The sequence below is a fragment of the Polyodon spathula genome, chromosome 45 (assembly GCF_017654505.1).
Source record: "Polyodon spathula isolate WHYD16114869_AA chromosome 45, ASM1765450v1, whole genome shotgun sequence".
Classification (NCBI taxonomy): domain Eukaryota; kingdom Metazoa; phylum Chordata; class Actinopteri; order Acipenseriformes; family Polyodontidae; genus Polyodon; species Polyodon spathula.
This window is the reverse complement of record NC_054578.1, coordinates 2,510,512-2,529,012: the sequence shown is the minus strand read 5'-3', so window position 1 is coordinate 2,529,012 and position 18,501 is coordinate 2,510,512. Positions and strand designations below refer to the sequence as shown.

The 18,501-nt window shown below is 41.3% G+C and overlaps 2 protein-coding genes across 6 annotated transcripts in view; both read left to right on the top strand.

The window, feature by feature from the left end:
- LOC121305919 (receptor-type tyrosine-protein phosphatase H-like) overlaps positions 1 to 18,501 on the top strand; it is a 364,307-nt gene that overhangs the window by 149,318 nt on the left and 196,488 nt on the right. The gene's annotated exons all lie outside the window — the stretch shown is intronic.
- LOC121305928 (zinc finger protein 829-like) overlaps positions 1 to 18,501 on the top strand; it is a 219,917-nt gene that overhangs the window by 56,422 nt on the left and 144,994 nt on the right. For 2 of the 5 annotated variants that reach the window (XM_041237598.1, XM_041237597.1), the window contains exons 2-5: positions 11,908 to 12,228; positions 14,462 to 14,500; positions 15,853 to 16,161; positions 17,387 to 17,425. In XM_041237598.1, the coding sequence (XP_041093532.1) occupies positions 11,908 to 12,228; positions 14,462 to 14,500; positions 15,853 to 16,161; positions 17,387 to 17,425 (708 nt within the window). Of the gene's footprint in view, positions 1 to 9,126; positions 9,222 to 11,907; positions 12,229 to 14,461; positions 14,501 to 15,852; positions 16,162 to 17,386; positions 17,426 to 18,501 lie in introns of those variants that run through there. The other 3 variants (XM_041237596.1, XM_041237599.1, XM_041237600.1) reach the window with 3 other exon arrangements.

The window sequence follows — 18,501 nt, the reverse complement described above, 5'->3', positions numbered from 1 at the left end:
AGAGTCACAATCTTGAGGTGAAGATTTTCCTGGATTCTGGCTGGTGTGACACAGATTGCCCCCATAGTAAAATGAACTGGCAACACGGTATATGGCTATATATAATGATATTGTATATATGGTTGTATTCAATTTGTTGAAATAACAGACCTACTGTTTCAGTGACATATGGATTAAATCATTATGTAGACTATAATTCTAGTAAACCGTGGCACATTTTCAAAATAAATTAAAATCATACTTTTATAATAGGGCTTTTATATCTTTATAGTATTTAGCCTCTCTGCATATGACATGCCTTTTAAGCCCGGAATAATTCTGGTCGCTTTTCTTTGCACTCTTTCTAGAGCAGCAATATCTTTTTTTATAGCGAGGTGACCAGAACTGAACACAATATTCAAGATGAGGTCTTACTAGTGCATTGTACAGTTTTAACATTACTTCCCTTGATTTAAATTCAACACTTTTCACAATGTATCCGAGCATCTTGTAAGCCTTTTTTATAGCTTCCCCCCATTGTCTAGATGAAGACATTTCTGAGTCAACAAAAACTCCTAGGTCTTTTTCATAGATTCCTTCTCCAATTTCGGTATCTCCCATATGATATTTATAATGTACATTTTTATTTCCTGCGTGCAGTACCTTACACTTTTCTCTATCAAATGTCATTTGCCATGTGTCTGCCCAGTTCTGAATCTTGTCTAGATCATTTTGAATGACCTTTGCTGCTGCAACAGTGTTTGCCACTCCTCCTACTTTTGTGTCGTCTGCAAATTTAACAAGTTTGCTTACTATACCAGAATCTAAATCATTAATGTAGATTAGGAATAGCAGAGGACCTAATACTGATCCCTGTGGTACACCGCTGGTTACCACACTCCATTCTGAGGTTTTTCCTGTAATCAGTACTTTCTGTTTTCTACATGTTAACCACTCCCTAATCCATGTACATGTGTTTCCTTGAATCCCAACTGCGTTCAGTTTGAGAATTGATCTTTATTATGTAAGATCACTAACATCTACAAATACTTCAGATGCAATCATGAAAAAGCTGCCTGCAAACAACCTGATAAACAACGTAATTAAATCACAGCTTTCCAGCAGCATCGTTAAAGGTTGTGTCAGTGGGTAATAACTTTTTGTATTGTAATAATAATAATAATAAAAAACAGTACAATCCATTTGATCTCAAGTCTTCCATTCCCTATCTAAACAGCCACTTTAACTAAAAAAACTAAATTAAAAAAAGATCCATGAATAAATCAAACTAAATACAACGACCCACACACCGATCAGAGGCTTTGGAATTCAAACCGCATCAAAAGCAGAGGGAGGAAACTGGCGCCATTTCGGATCCTCAACGGGACTCTGCAATAGGAAAACACGAGGCAGCCGGAGCCAACATGGTCCAGCCAATCAGCCTCGCAAGAAGATGGCTCAAGAGAGTTTCTGCAGCCAATAAAACGCGGCGATTGCAACCAGGCACGCCCACTGCTAGTGACGCTCTCCCTTCGCTTCTGCAAAGTGAAGTGTTTGCTTAGTTTGTGATCCGGAGGCAGGCGAGTGCAACGGCTGCTGGGTTTTTTTTTATTTTTACAGGTTTTCAATCCACCTGCTGGTTATGTTTCATAATAATTTATATAGTTCTATTACATGCATTGAGTCCTGAAACAAAAAGCCAATTTTCTGTTCATTTAAGGGCACTCGGGCAGCGTGCAATGCGAAAGTTACTCCTTGCAAAAGTCAAACGAGTCTGTTGATTTTCTTTCCTTGTCACATCAGAAGTGTCAAAGTGAATCCGGCGAGGATGGACGTCAGCGTGTCCGTTTCGCTCTTGCAAGACGAGCTCGGCTCTGCCATCGAGCACGCAGTGAAAGCGGCTGTAGACACCGTCTTGTGGGAAATCACAAGAGTTGTGGGCAGTAAATTGAACGAGTTTCAGATTGCAATGGCTGGGAAGGAGAAAGAGAATGAAAGGCTGAAGCTGAGATTGGAAATATCAGAGAGCGAGTTGAAAGCGGTGCGGGAATGCATGAGCGCTGCAGATGCGGACAGTAACCAACCTCTCAGAAACATGAACCCCGACTGGAGTGAACAAGACTGCCGCAGGAACGGGAACCAGGGACTATTACAAGGTGAGATTGATCTTGTTTTTTTACTTCAACTCTTGAAATAACTTCTCAGTCAGTTGTATAGGCGAGTCACTATGAGCACGTACTTCTGTGGTTTAACGTTTTTCCCTATCTAGTTCCTGTTAACTGTGAGCATGTACATCTGTGGTTTATCCTTTTGCTGTCTTGTCATGAGTTAGGGCCTGCAAGCAACAGACAAGCACACAATCATTTCGCACAATTTCCATTGCAGCTGATAGCATAGAGGCTCATGCATTCTCAATACACATTAACCCTTGACTGACCTAAAATCCAACTTCCTACACAAATATTCGGAAAATATAAATTCCACCTGCACACCACCTAGTCTAATTAAGATTTAAATGGGTTTTCTGCAAACTGTAAGATGGTACGAGTCTGATTTGACAAGCCTTGACCAGTCTAATTAGGAGAATTCAATGGCTGTCCTTTTGGTACCTTTAATTTGAGGTGCAGCATTTCAGCGCCTTGGGGTTTCGGTTACCGTATGATTTTAAATCGAATCATTACCAGAGAGCATACTAAATTGCTTTATATACACGAAACCAGAATGCTTGCCGACCAGAAACAGAAACACACACACAAAAATAATTTTCAGTGGCCGTTACCCAGTCTGTATCAGCATTTGGTTGGTTCTTCAGTGGTTCAGCATTTGGTTGGTACTTCAGCCTTGCATGAAGAACACACAGCAATGTTTGATGCTGTACAGCCATCCTTTTTCGATTTCTTATGAGGAAATTATTCCACACATGTGACTTTGCTTTGCAGAATTTAAGCAGCTCTAAATCTGTGTGTGCTTCTGCCATGTTTTCTTTTGTGTTCGCACAGCTTACGTTACAAGTTCTCACAGGAAGTGGTTGTCTTGCGAGATAATAGCCAACATTTTCCAGTAGATGTTTCCCTGAATCAGTTTAACCAAAAATACCAGTATTGTTCAAATACCAGTTACTGAAGAATATCAGTATTATATTGGTATTATCTTGCACCCCTATTGGCTTGTAAGTTATATTTTGTACAATTTTCTTTCACACAGATCCTAAAGAAGGCCATGCTATACCTAAATATGAAGCACAAGAGGGGCCAAGGATAGAAGCAGTTTACACACAAGAGGAGTCCTTTGACCAGGAGTGGTGTGCCAGTCTAAAGCAGGTTACAGAGCTGGCGTGTGTTAAAGATGAAGAGGTCCCTCGACTGGAATGTGTTCCTATTAAAGAGGAATTCATAGAACAGGAATGTGTCCCCATCGCAGAGGAAGATCCTACTGAAAATAATGTCTGTACACTTGAGGAGAACAACAATCTGGGATCCAGCCTGTGTGATGATTGTCCACCTGAATGTGAACTGGGATTTAGAGGTAATTATACAAAATAAGAAACATTGAGCTGACTATTAATCTTGCAGAAACTGGTTACTAAACTCTAGAAATGTTATATGTAGGCTAGGGAGGCTGCTCGACCACTTGCAACATAACTGTCCTTGGTACTGTGACCTCTGCTAGATGCCTGTTTGGAACACTGTTAGATCTTTCCCTGTTTCTGGTAGACTGTTTGCGATTGTGCTGCTCCCACTGCTTTATAGTAATGCTGGGCTCACATGTCTCATCACCGGGTGATGCCAAACCCAGTCGGGTTGCTAAGTGTCACCAGAAGAAACATTTCAATACAGCACTAGCATATAAATCAGTGACTGGTAAAGTGAGTGATATTAACTGGAGTGTTACTAATTAAAAAGGATCTTATCAAGCATTTGTCTTTATTGACACCCATTATATTCTGCCTGGCAAATTAACAGGAGTGATGTTAAGCGGGTTTGACTGTATTCTCATTGGTTGATGGCTTATTTTTCCACCTGAGATTGCCACCACTAACCTCAGACCGGACATTGTCTTGTGGTCTGGATCAGCACGCCTTGTTCATCTGGTAGACAGTGCCATGGGAGGGTGCTGTGGATGAGGCGTATGAGAGGAAGAAACTTTGGTATGCTCAACTAGCAGCTGAAGTGGAACAGCGAGGATGGAGAGTCGGAGTTTACCCAGTGAAGGTGGGTTGTGGAGGATTTGTGGCACACTCTACAACCCGGTTTCTCAGAGACGTCGGGTTCAGTGGCCAAGAGTTGCGTCGCACAGTGAAGAAGCAGCAGAAAGGAGCAGCAACTGGCTGTGGTTGAGACGGAAAGATTCTGGATGGGGATCTCAAGCACAATAGAAAGAAAGCAACGCTGATGTACGGGTAAGTAAGCTGGGCTGAGCTGAGTGGGGGATGGAGGGGGGTGATGCTGGGACGCCAGAATCACTGTCAGGCCCTCTTGAGGTGTCGTGGGCTAGTCAACGAAACACCGAGGACAGGAGGTGCCCACTTGAAGACCCCAGAGATGTACCCTACTTAGCTCAATCCAGACGGTTGTCATGCTGATGCACTGGGGAGACTGCACTGGGTTGATCCCCAGAGCCAGCATCGCAGCCGTTGTGTGTGCTGATGCGCTGGGGAGGGAAAACGAGCTGATCCCTGGAGCCAACATTACACTTCTGCAATCACCAGACAGAAGGATATCTACTTCATCAGATGGAAAACAATGCAAATGGATGGAGATGCAGATGGATCACATTAGTTTACTGTAAAGCTACGTCTTAGTTGGTGTTTATCTTGGCGAGAGCAGAGTTCAAATCAGCATGAAGTTTAACATCTACTCTCATGTAATGGAAATCAGAGTCCATTCTAGAAGTTGGTTATAGGGGAAGCCCTGCAGAAAATTGAATGTGTAAAAATGCTTTACAATAACATTTGTCTCCCCTTTTTTCCTCTAGCTTCAAAAAGAAATCTCACAGGAAGAACTCCATTTCCCTGTACTGATTGTGAGAAGAAATTCAGTTGTTTATCGCAGCTTAAAAGACACCAGCGCATTCACACAGGAGAGAAACCTTATCACTGTGCTGACTGTGGGAGGAGTTTCACGCAGTTACAAAACCTTAAAACACACCAGCTTGTTCACACAGGAGAGAAACCTTATCACTGCCCTGAGTGTGGGAAGAGTTTCACACGGTTACAAAGTATTAAAACACACCAGCGTGTTCACACAGGAGAGAAACCTTATCACTGTGCTGACTGTGGGAGGAGTTTCACGCAGTTACAAAACCTTAAAACACACCAGCTTGTTCACACAGGAGAGAAACCTTATCACTGTTCTGAGTGTGGGAAGAGTTTCAGACGGTTACAATATTTTAAAACACACCAGTGTGTTCACACAAGAGAAAAACGTTTGAAAATCCACATGTGGACTCCTTAAAAGAGAATTCTTCTCAACGTAGTACATTTCTGAAGAGTGTCTCTGAGATTCTATGCAACTGGGTTTTTTTTTTTTTTGGGGGGGGGGGGGTCTACATCAATCTACCGCTTCAAGGATAGTGTATAGAGTTGCTCAGGAACTTGCAGCTAAATTAACATCCTTTCCACTGGAGTTGTCTTCACCAAACAGAATGAAAGCTGATTTTTTTTGCCATTGCTGGTTTTCAAAATGTTGTGGGCGCAACTGATGGGACTCGCATAAAAATCCAAGCTCCTTCTGCAAATGAACATCTCTTTTGTCAATAGAAAAGTTTACCACAGTGTAAATGTTCAAGTGGTGGGTGATGCTAAACTGCACATTTATCAACTGTGTAGCTCGCTGGCCTGGAGGTACTCATGACATGCGTATCCTAAAACGTTCAGCTGTATATGACCTGAAGATGGGGCTATATATGGTCTCCTTGGAAACCATTCATCAATTCAGGAAATTAACTGATGTGCATTACAATAGGCCACTTACATGCGTGTTTGCTTTTCTTGAGAGATCTGTTTCTCGTGAAATAAACGTGGACATGGTGCCTTTTTGTGTTTACATGTAAAGCCTCTCATTTCCCTTTGGAACATCTACTTTTCCCTGAACACTATGCAAATGAAGGGGAGGGGGGGGGTGGGGGGGGGTCAGATTTAAATTAGCCATGCTGACGACCCACTTAGTTTCTCGGACTGTTAACCAGGAAAGTTCCCAAAAATACTGTTTATGTGAGCAAAGAAAAGTTTCATGTGAAATAAGCCACGTGTCATTGTTTTTGATGCAAATGGTTATTAAAGATCTGATTTGCTACTGAAGCATATTGAAGTGAACCACAAACTTGTTCCCCAGATTATCACAGCCTGCTGTATCCTGTACAGTCTGGGCCAGGACTGTAAGGAGGTGCTCAGGCAAGCGGAGGAAGAGCCACCTCACCCTCCAGCACGAATTGTACAGCAGTGATATGAAGAGGGTCCTGCTATTAGAGATGCACTGCTGTCTTTATTTTTGTAACCCAACAGTGTACTTTTATTTTGTATCACATATTTGTTTCATTAGCTTATTTTGTATCTCTTTGTGCCAAATATAGCATCCTCATTTGCACTGTACTTGTATGACTGCTTCTGCTTAATAAAGAATTGGAATATTGAGACGTATTGTTGATTCCCAAGAATTGAGCTGTGAAAATTCCACACCACATTTCATTTTGAGGGTGCTAAACAATGTTTGTGCTGTTCATTGTATCAAGCTGCCTCATCATGTCCTCTTCCTTTATGGGTATTAACACCTGAGCCTGTTCATCACTTCAACAGACGTATGTGGAGGGTGGACACGGGTTTTGCCCAGACATAAGTGACCAGGAGAAATTGCATTGGAGTATAGTTATACACATTTAAACATTGTACTTAGTGGTACTTTACAATAAAGACGTTTTAATTGGATTGCAAGCCAGCCCTCTTGAGGTGTTGTGGGCTAGGGGCTAGTCGACGAAACACTGAGGATGGAAGCTGCCCACTTGAAGACCCCAGAGATGTACCCTACTTAGCTCAATCCAGATGGTTGTCATGCTGTTGCGCTGGGGAGACCGCACTGGGTTGATCCCCGGAGCCAGCATCGCAGCCGTTGTGTGTGCTGATGCGCTGGGGAGGCAAAATAAACTGATCCCTGGAGCCAGCATTACACTTCAGCCATCAACACCAGGCAGAAGGATATCTACATCAACAGATGGAAAGCAACACAAATGGATGGAGGTGCAGATGGATCACATCAGTTTACTGTAAAGCTACGTCTTAGTTGGCGTTTATCTTGGCGAGAGCCGAGTTCAAATCAGCATGAAGTTCAACATCTACTCTCATGTAATGGAAATCATGGCTAACTGTGGATGGCTCCTGTCCGAGTTTGTACCATTATTTGTGCTGCTGCTATTCTACATAACATAGCAAGGTAACAGCTGGATTCAGTATATTGTAGTAAGAGCATTTCTTTCCCTTACTTTTGATCTAGGATTAAGATGGTCTTGGACTGAAACTCTGCATTGTTTAAACTTAACTAAAAATAAGATTGGTTAATATAGTTGTGGGATGTATGTTTCTATTTGCTTAGGGTTCATTTCTCTTTAATACAAAAAGACAAACCTGTATCATCATTAACCCTTTTTTTAGTGTTACTGAAAAGAGCTTTTGAACTTTTGCAATGATTTTAGTTCAACTTATTTTTTTCTGAATAAATGGTAGCCTTGTTTAGAGATGCGTGCATCTTCATATATCATTGTCTACTTTCATTATGTTTTTATAATTCATGCAAGATCAGGAACACTAAGCTACTGTCTAGATTAATGTTAGGGAACTCCCAGACCTTAATATTTATTCATTGCAAATGCAATGCAATGATTGTATAGGGTTGCTTCTCGAGTTTTCCTTGTGAGGGTGTTTGTCATTCACACCGCCTGGCTAGGTGGCGACAGCACGTTGAGCGATGACAGTACAGGGTTGTGCGGATGTCCTTCTTTATCGCAGTCCCCTTTTGAAAGCTGCGCGATGTGCGCAGCCTGCCCAAACGATTCTTGAACGCACCCTATAACTTTGCAGCAAACGCACCCTATAACTTCGCAGCAAACGCACCCTATAACTTGGCTGCAAACGCTATAACTTGGCTGCAAACGCACCCTATAACTTGGCTGCAAACGCACCCTATAACTTGGCTGCAAACGCACCCTATAACTTTGCAAACGCACCCTATAACTTGGCTGCAAACGCTGCAAACGCACCCTATAACTTGCAAACGGCTGCAAACGCACCCTATAACTTGGCTGCAAACGCACCCTATAACTTGCAAACGCTGCAAACGCACCCTATAACTTGGCTGCAAACGCACCCTATAACTTCGCAGCAAACGCACCCTATAACTTCGCAGCAAACGCACCAAGAGTTTCTGCAGCCAATAAGACGGCACGGTTCCAAGCAGACACGCCCACTGCCAGTGACGCTTTCATCTCCTCACAGGAAATTGAAAGGTTCGCGTTGTTTTAGTGGGGAGAGAGATGGCTGCAATCAGGGCTGATCTTACTGCGTTTTTCTGCATGCTGTTCAAAGGATTTAGATTTGGTTAAAGTGTTTCTTGATTGTTTTTGCTCGTTTATTATCTGCGTTGTGAAATAGTCTCGTTTCTGTTGTGTTTAAGAACTCGGGACACCCTGTAACACACAGAGATGTTTAACTTTTTTTTTTTTTTTACTGCGAAAAAGTGCTTTAAGTTCTAGCCGTCCATGATGAAAAGTTACTCTTTGTAAAGCAAGACGAGCCTGTTGTTCGTTTTCTTTCTTTTCTACACCAGAAGAAGTGCCCGATTGCATGTGCATGTTAATTCTCCATTTAAAAAAAAGTTAAAATCAAAGAGGATCCCTCTACTCGAGTCTCAAAGTGAATCCAGCGAGGATGGACGTCAGCGTGTCCGTTTCGCTCTTGCAAGACGAGCTCGGCTCTGCCATCGAGCACGCAGTGAAAGCGGCTGTAGACACCGTCTTGTGGGAAATCACAAGAGTTGTGGGCAGTAAATTGAACGAGTTTCAGATTGCAATGGCTGGGAAGGAGAAAGAGAATGAAAGGCTGAAGCTGAGATTGGAAATATCAGAGAGCGAGTTGAAAGCGGTGCGGGAATGCATGAGCGCTGCAGATGCGGACAGTAACCAACCTCTCAGAAACATGAACCCCGACTGGAGTGAACAAGACTGCCGCAGGAACGGGAACCAGGGACTATTACAAGGTGAGAGGGATATTTGATGGTATTGCTTGGCCATTCCAACTCTAAATAACTTTTTAGTACATTTTATTGGGGAGATATTGTCTACAATATCATTTTGTTTCTATTTTATTCCTTAAATTTAGCATGACGAATTATTATTTGCATTTATTTTTTCCCCCAATGTAAAATGTCCAGTTATGTTTTTTTTTTTTTTTTTTTTTTTTTTTTCTCCTGAATGCCCACACTGAGATCACACAAGCCTAAATCCAGAATCGCTTTTACGCCGAGCCATCCAGAGCAGAGGTGGGCAGGCTACCGATCCTGGAAAACAGAGCTCAGCCCTGCTTTTTATCCGCTCAGTGTGTTCTGTGTCTGGCCAGTAGGGATCGCTGTTGCGGGATGAGGAGAAGCAGTCCCTGCCCGTTTCCCATCCGCCACCCGGGAGAGTCAGAGCCAGAGCCAGTGTGAGGACACCTGGGGAGTCCTCCGCAAAGTTCGACCTCTTTGCACAGCCCTGACCCGAACTCGCTTTAGCTGCATGAGTCACTTGGGGACCCCCGTTATAATTAATCTTAAGACTCTTAAAGTTGTTGTCATGAGTGATGTTACTAAATACTGTTCTAATGTAGATCTGATTCTAAATCTCCATACTATAAAAGTACTAGTATTGGTCCAGTCTAATTAGGAGACTTACACAGCTGGCCTTCTGGAAATGAGATATTGTATAGAGTAAACTGGCTAGTAATTTAAACAAGCCTGTGGTCTCATTGAGACTTAACAAAAAAAAAAAAAAAAAACATTGCAGACAGCTAGGATAATGATTTGTGACCTTTTGATATGTGTATAGCAGCAAATTATGTTTTTGTGTTTTGATTAACTGTTTGCCTGCAAATATTTTTAGACAACACTCTGCAACAATACTCTTATTTTTAAACAGGACAATACCAGTATGTTTATCAACACTACACTTTGTGCCTTTAGGTTTGAAAAGCAAGCAAGCAAGCAAGCAAACAAACAAAATAAAACCCAACTCCTTCTGGGAGCACTAACTAAACTATATAGATTCTCCTTCTAACTGTCCGTTGGCTAATCTGTTTACTGAATAAAATCCAAACATTCACAATAATAAAGTTTTAAGAACACAGATTCAAGTTCACTGATTCAATAATAGCAAACATTTAGCTCCTTAGCTCCTCCTTCTGGGAGAGCTAATTAAGATCTATAGATTCCTGTTCTGTCAGTTGGCTAACTGCTTGCTGACAAAATCCAAACTTTCACATTAATAACGTTTTAAAAACACAGATTCAAGTTCACTGATTCAATAATACAGATTATAAGTCAGGACTCTGCTGTAAACAGGTCTTCACCCTCGCACAGCCTCACAGGCTTGTTTACTCCGGGCTTTTATACTGACCTTCTCCCAGTAAATTACACACAGCTGTCTCAGGTTAGCTCAGGGGTACTTCAAAGGGTCATTCAGGGTATGCAGGACGACTCGAATACAAAAAAAATTAAATAAAAGAAAATAATAATCTTTTTTTTTTAATATAATTATATCATCACCAAGCATAAATATTCCTTTTTTTTTTGTTTAGAAGCTCAAAGATTACAGCCTGACTATTATAAATGTGTCATCCACATAAACACGTGCGTGATTCCCATTGGGCGGATTTCCACACCAGTTAGATGTGGCTGCGTTTGCTTTCAGAGAACATACAGATCAAAAATTGATCCATTTGTTACTTGCAAATCAAACTTTGTTACTTGCAAACTTACTTTGTGGATTTCCGATCCTTAACTTGCAGTATGCCATTCCCAACCTGTTGTGACAAATGATTTATTAAATAGGAAATTGTAAAGGGGTACTTTAGCTGAATTCTCCAGACAAACCAATGACTTAAACTATCAGCTCTTTACCTGTTTGTTGAGGCATTCTGGGAAATGAAGTCTTTTCACAGACCTTTAAAACGGTAGGACTGCATATTATCACAGTGTTTAAGTCATGGGGTACAGAGTTTGGGTTATGAGGGGCCCAATATACTTTCCCTCTATAACTCCAGCATATAATTTACCACACCGGTTATACGCCACCTAGTGGATTAGGTTTTGTTATGTAATTTTAAAAGATAATTAAATTTTAGATGCATACCCTGAAAATGCATCTCCCATTTAGTCCTGGATATTTTAGAATATTTTTTGTAATGAAGTATTAAGGCTCAGTTGTGCAGAAAATGCTTTTAAAATTCCAGTCAAACACATACAAATAATACAGAGGGGTTTACATTTGTACAATCCCTGAGTCAAGGCAAATAACACAGATGTTGATAGGGGTTGTAATAAATATTGTATTTGATAACACAAAAAATATAAAAACATGAAAATGTGGGTGGGAGTGAGATTTTCCGTTTTGTATTTAAACAATGTATTTCAGCATCAGTTTGAGGCATTGATCAGCCCTCTACCACAAATACTTTAGAAGCAATGTTGGAGCCAACTTCATTCCCAGCTCAGGAGAATGTAACTGGGCCCACTATATCCATTTAAAAATAGATTTAAAAAAACCAAAAAAACACAACCCTCCTCTAAATTGTTCCACTGGAATGACCCAGTGACCTCTGTCAGTACGATTCTGACAAGGGGCTGGCTTTGTAGAGGAACCTGGCTAGTAAGTAAGAGTTCTAATTTTGTGCGATTTTCTTTCGCACAGATCCCACAGAGAGCCGTGCTATACCTAAATCTGAAACACAGGAGGGGTCAAGGATAGAAGCAGTTTACACACAAGAGGAGTCCTTTCACCAGGAGTGGTGTGCAAGTCTAAAGCAGGATCCAGAGCTGAAATGTGTTAAAGATGAAGAGGTCTCTCGACTGGAATGTGTTCCTATTAAAGAGGAATTCATAAAACAGGAATGTGTCCCCATCGCAGAGGAAGATCCTACTGAAAATAATGTCTGTACACTTGAGGAGAACAACAAGCTGGGATCCAGCCTGCGTGATGATTGTCCACCTGAATATGAACTGGGATTTAGAGGTAATTATACAAAACAAGCAGCATTGAGCTGCCTGTTAGTTACTACACTGTAGAGGTGTGCTGAAGATTGACATTGTTGGTAATTCCAGCTCAATTGCAGCCTTTTGTTGCCTTGGCCTTTAGGTAACCCCTGTGACTAACCCATTGTAAGAGGCAGGTCATTCTAACCCAACAGTGGTCTGAATACAACCAATAAACCACATTGTGTGTGTGTGTATGTGTATATACACACACACTTAACCCTTTGAGTAGTGAGTTCTAAAATGCCTTGCCAGTCCTACAGCATACAAACAATCTGAAAGATATATGTTTGTATGTATGTAATGAATACTGATGAAATACAGACAAATCATTTTTACAGTAAATAAATAAAACACATATATCTTTTAATTTAGTCATAGGGAAAGGTTTTGACCAAAAAATAACATGTAGGCAATAAAGAATAACCAACAGGGTGGAACAACCACAACAACATGTCCTAACAAAAAAAAAAAAAAAGAAAGGTTGAGAGAGAGATGTGAATAAATCATATCGGGGTGAACAGGTTGTGGGGGTGGAGGCAGTGAGAGTGTCTGATGCTTCAGCGTGTGATACTCCTGAAGCATGGAGCAGCGCACAGAGCCTCTTCGTTGGATGACTATCGCTTGACGTTGATGCTAAATATTCTTCGCTTATGTCTTCACTGACACACTGCTCACATCCGATTCAGTGGAAGAATTGTAGGTGTTTGAATTTAAGTCGGAGTCTGTATTCAGTATTATTAACAATACAGGCGATCCTCGACTTGTTACGCTTCGATTTATGACACACGGCACTTATGACTCTTGCATTATTACCCTGCTTTGACTTTGACATCGATACGGCATTTAAGACACGGCGAGACCTGAGCCATGCATCATGTGCGCAGCTCGGTGTCTGAACCACAGTACCTGTCGTGGTCGCCCCGACTCAGTCTAGCGTTTTTTTTATGCATGTAACTGTTTTTTTTTTTTTTTTTTTTTTTTTTGCATTTATTTGCCTTTAACAATGTCTGATAAGAGCAATTGACTCGAAACAAAACCTAAGCTGTGAACTCTGTCACATGATGAGGGGCATAACTTCAGGCGATCGTATTTCCTGCTAGGAGTACCGCATACACACACTGAATGTCACTGGAAAGCCCCTAGTCTGTACTTTTAAACAAGCCAGGTAGGTGTCTGAGTAATATGTGTGTAATCACCGAGCTGAGCGTAAAGAGTTAAATAAATATTTGCATGAGTACAATAGAACGGGTTATTTTTGTAAAACTATATTTTCTAGCTGAAGAGTCAGGAACGTAACCCCGATTTATAACATTGTTCCTATGGGAAAATGTGCTTCGACTTACAACGGGACTTTCAGGAACCAATTGTGTCGTAAGTGCGAGGACTGCCTGTACTTCTTTCTCACTGAGAGATTTTCGCTGGTTTACAAAAAATGTTGACATTGGTGACTGGGATACTTATATGTAATTCAGTCAATATCTGGCAGAGGGTACAGGAGACCAATAAAAGGTGTTACAGAAACCTAATATTACAATATCATGTGATCAGGGGTTTTGTAGACTCAATAATTCAAGTTTAAAGTTGCAGAACATACTGGTATGTTCGTACTCCAGGGGGACCAGAGAGCAGCGACCCTACCGGTACTTACATACTACTCAGAGGGTTAAGAGTATAGTTTTATTTACTGTATATTAGGCTGCTTACAACCTAATTGGGAATGTGTCTCCCCCTCCTGTTCTTGGCTAATGCTATCACCTAGGAATTGTTTAAAAATGGATCTTCACAAGATGGCACCGTTTACAGTACATCACACTGGCCACACATGGGCGCAATGCAGGCACACACACACTGGCCACACATGAGTGCGATGCAGGCACACACACACACACTGGCCACACATGGGCGCGATGCAGGCACACACACACACATACAGGGCAAGTTTTCTAACTTTGTTGTCAAAAAATATTCTTAATATAACACAACCATAAAATAGAACACTGCAATGGTCATTTATTTTTGACAGGGATGGATTTATCCAGGTAGTTAATTCATTATATTTTAAAACTACCGGTGCAATATTGTCTTTACGCGCCGGCATTGCCTGCATTATCAGCAGGGAAATGTGCAGCTCTTCCTGAGAATACACTGCTCCACATCCAACACCTGCGTTTTCCTTTTAAACTAACCCGAGGAGTTTCTTCTTTTTACAGGAAGAACCTCGCCGCCCGGATCCCCGATTCAGAACACAGGTAAGAAACGACGCTTTTGTTATTTACAGTAAACAATGTCTGTGCCGTTTTAACAAGAGAAGGAATGCAGATCCTTCACAGTCACCAGAAGAACCATTTTAATACAGAACTTGCATGTAAACCTGATCGTTTTTTATTATTATGTGTTTATGTAGCAGATGCCTTTATCCAAGGTGACTTACAGAGACTAGGGTGTGAGAACTGAGCATCAGCTGCAGAGTCACTTACAACAACGACTCGCTTTCCTCAAAGCGATATTAAAGTAGGGTGGAAATCAGTGACTGGTAAATGTGAGTGATATTAATTGGATGTTTGTTGAGGCATTCTGGGAAATGAAGTCTTTTCACAGACTTTTGTTGTATAACTTTTTTCTTCCTACCGTTTTAGCACAGTGTTTAAGTCATGGTGTACAGACTTTGGGATATGGACATTATTCTGTTACCATATACTATATGTATTTAATTTTGTGTGTGTGTAGTCTTGTGTGACGACCTCTGAACTTGGTGCATTCTTCAAACCCCTGGCACCCCAAAAGGTCCATACATCTAGTTTTTGTCATCTTCCTTGTTCATATCTCTCCGTATTGCTTGAGACCCTTTGAGACCAGTGGCGTTATCGCTTATTCTCCCAGAGAACCTTTGGGTCCAACGGCAGTCCCTGGGAGCCTTTTAGCCCCTTTTATGCTTTGCATTCCAAAAGTCTTAGAGCCTGGCCCATTCTGGTCCACAGCATTGTTATCTTGTTAGCTTGCAGTCAATGCTGGGCAAGAAGCTTGTAGACACAAGGTCTCTGTCAATTGTTAGCAGTACATGCAATTTTAACCAAACAGTCTGCTATCTGCAATATTAGTCTCTCTTCATAAAAGAACAGTATAGCTCTGCCAGTCCACATGCGTAGCAAACTGCTAATCAATTCTCGATCCATGTTTTCCAACAATGGATATTTTAGAATATTTTTTGTAATGAAGTGTAAGGGTCAGTTGTGCAGAAAATGCTTTTTAAAATTCCAGTCAAACACACACACATAATGCAGAGGGGTTTACATTGATACAATCCCAGAGTCAAGGCAATTAACACAGATGTTGATAGGGGTTGTAAAACATTTTAAAAACATTTTATTACACAAAATATAAAACATGGAAATGTGGGTAGAGTGACATTTTCAGCCTCATTCCCAGCTCAGGGGAATGTAACTGGGCACAGTATATAAAATGAAAAAACACCTCCAATAAATTGTTCCACTGGAATGACCCAATGACATCTCTCAGTAGAATTCTGACAAGGGGCTGGCTTTGTAGAGGAACCTGGCTAGTAAGTAAGAGTTACTATTTTGTACAATTTTCTTTCACACAGATCCCACAGAGAGCCGTGCTATACCTGAATCTGAAGCACAGGAGAGGCCAAGGATAGAAGCAGTTTACACGCTAGAGGAGCCCTTTCACCAGGAGTGGTGTGCGAGTCTAAAGCAGGTTACAGAGCTGACATGTGGTAAAGATGTAGAGGAACATGTTCCTGTTAAAGAGAAAATCATAGAACAGGAATGTGTCCCCATCGCAGAGGAAAATCCTACTGAAAATAATGTCTGTGCACTTGAGGAGAACAAGAAGCTGGGATCCAACCTGAGTAGTGCTTGTCCACCTGAATGTGAACTGGGATTTAGAGGTAATTCTACAAAACAAGCAGCATTGAGCTCTCTGTTAGTTACTAGACTGTGGAAGTGTGCTGAAGGTTTACTGGTTGGTAATTCCAGCTCAATTGAACCTAACCACTATGTCAGTGGCCTGCAAGTTGCAACATAACTGTTCTTGCTAGATGTGCACCCACTATCAAATGCTTTTACAGTATATATTTACCTTTCCCCATTTCTGGTAGACTATTTGCAGTTGTGCTGCTCCCACAGCTTTATAGTGGTGCTGGGATCACATGTCTCATCACTGGGTGATGCCAGATCCAGTCAGGTTGCTAAGTGTAACTGTAACAGTTGCCGAGTGGCTGTAGGGTGGTGTTGTGCAAGAAGCAGGCAGGTCCAGTTGCAACCGGTGGTACTTCTATTGATTTCTTTTAGGAAATAAATAATCTAAAATAAACACCAGAACTGTGGCACTAAACAGTGTAAACTTTTTGTATTGATAGACAAAAGAAAACGGCAAACACCTTAGCAGGTATACAAGAGGTTCTATTAGTCTTTTACTTTTTCCTTGTGTTAGTTAGGGTTTTACCCAGGACTGTAACCGCTATCCCTCCAGCCCACACAAACTGAATACCTGCAGCCTTTTATTGCCTTGACCTTCAGGTCACCCCTGTGACTAACCCATTGGAAGAGGCAGGTCATTCTAACCCAACAGTCATCTGAACACAACCAATAAACCACTTTAACACACTGATGTTATACAGAAACCATTACATACATATTTAAGAGTATAGTTTTATTTACTGTATATTAGGCTGCTTAGAACCTAATTGAGAATTTGTCTCCTGTTCTTGGCTAATGCTATCAACTAGGAAGTGTTTAAGAGTTGACCTTCACAAGATGGCGCCCTTTACAGCACAACACACTGGCCACACTTGGGCTCGATGCGCGCACACACACACACACACACACACACACACGTTTTCCAACTTTGTCATCAAAAAAATATTAATATAACACAACCATAATATATAGCACTATAATCTGCAGTGGTTGTTTATTTTTGATAAGGATAGATTTATCCAGGTAGTTAATTCATTATATTTTAAAACTACCGGTGCAATATTGTCTTTACGTGCCGGCATTGCCTGCATTATCAGCAGGGAAATGTGCAGCTCTCCCTGAGAATACGCTGCTTCACATCCAACACCTGCGTTTTCCTTTTAAACTAACCCGAGGAGTTTCTTCTTTTTACAGGAAGAACCTCGCCGCCCGGATCCCCGATTCAGAACACAGGTAAGAAACAACTCTTTTGTTATTTACAGTAAACAATGTCTGTGCCGTTTTAACAAGAGAAGGAATGCAGATCCTTCACAGTCACCAGAAGAAACATTTTAATACAGAACTTGCATGTAAACCTGATCATTTTTATTATGTGTTTATGCAGCAGATACCTTTATCCAAGGCGACTTACAGAGACTAGGGTGTGTGAACTGTGCATCAGCTGAAGTCACTTACAACAACGACTCGCTTTCCTCAAAGCGATCATAACGGGTTAAGTGGGGTGTAAATCAGTGACTGGTAAATGTGAGTGATATTAATTGGAGTGTGTTAATAATCAAAGTGGTATTCGCAAGTATTTGTCCTGATTAACACCCACTATAATGTGCATGGGGAAATTCATTGTGGTAATAGGAGGAGGCTGGTACGAACAGGAGTGATATTAAGTAGGTTTCACTGTGTTCTCATCGGATTTCCCTCTAGGAGTTCAGGGTTAAGCTCTATAGAAGAGTGAGTGTGTAAGAATGCTTTACAATAATCATTTTTCTCTTTTCTCTTTTTTTTCTCTAGCTGCTAAACGAAATCTCAGAGGAAAGACTCCATTTCCCTGTGCTGATTGTGGGAAGACTTTTAGTCATTTATCACAGCTTAAAGTTCACCAGCGCGTTCACACAGAAGAGAAACCTTTTCACTGCACTGAGTGTGGGAAGCATTTCAAACGATTAGAAAGTCTTCAGTCACACCAGCGCATCCACACAGGAGAGAAACCTTTCGAATGCAGTGAGTGTGGGACGAGTTTCAGTCGTTTAGCGAACCTTAAAAGACACCAGAGCCGTCACACAGGAGAGAAAATATTTCACTGCACTGAGTGTGGGACGAAATTTAGTCGTTTAGCAAACCTTCAAAGACACCAGCGCATTCACACAGGAGAGAAACCACACCACTGCGATGAATGTGGGAAGAGTTTCACATATTCAAGTTCCTTCAAAATCCACCAGCGGATTCACAAACAAGAGAAATCTTATCAATGTAGTGAATGTCTGAAGAGTTTTATCCAGTTATCAAACTTTAAAAGACACCAAAAAATTCAC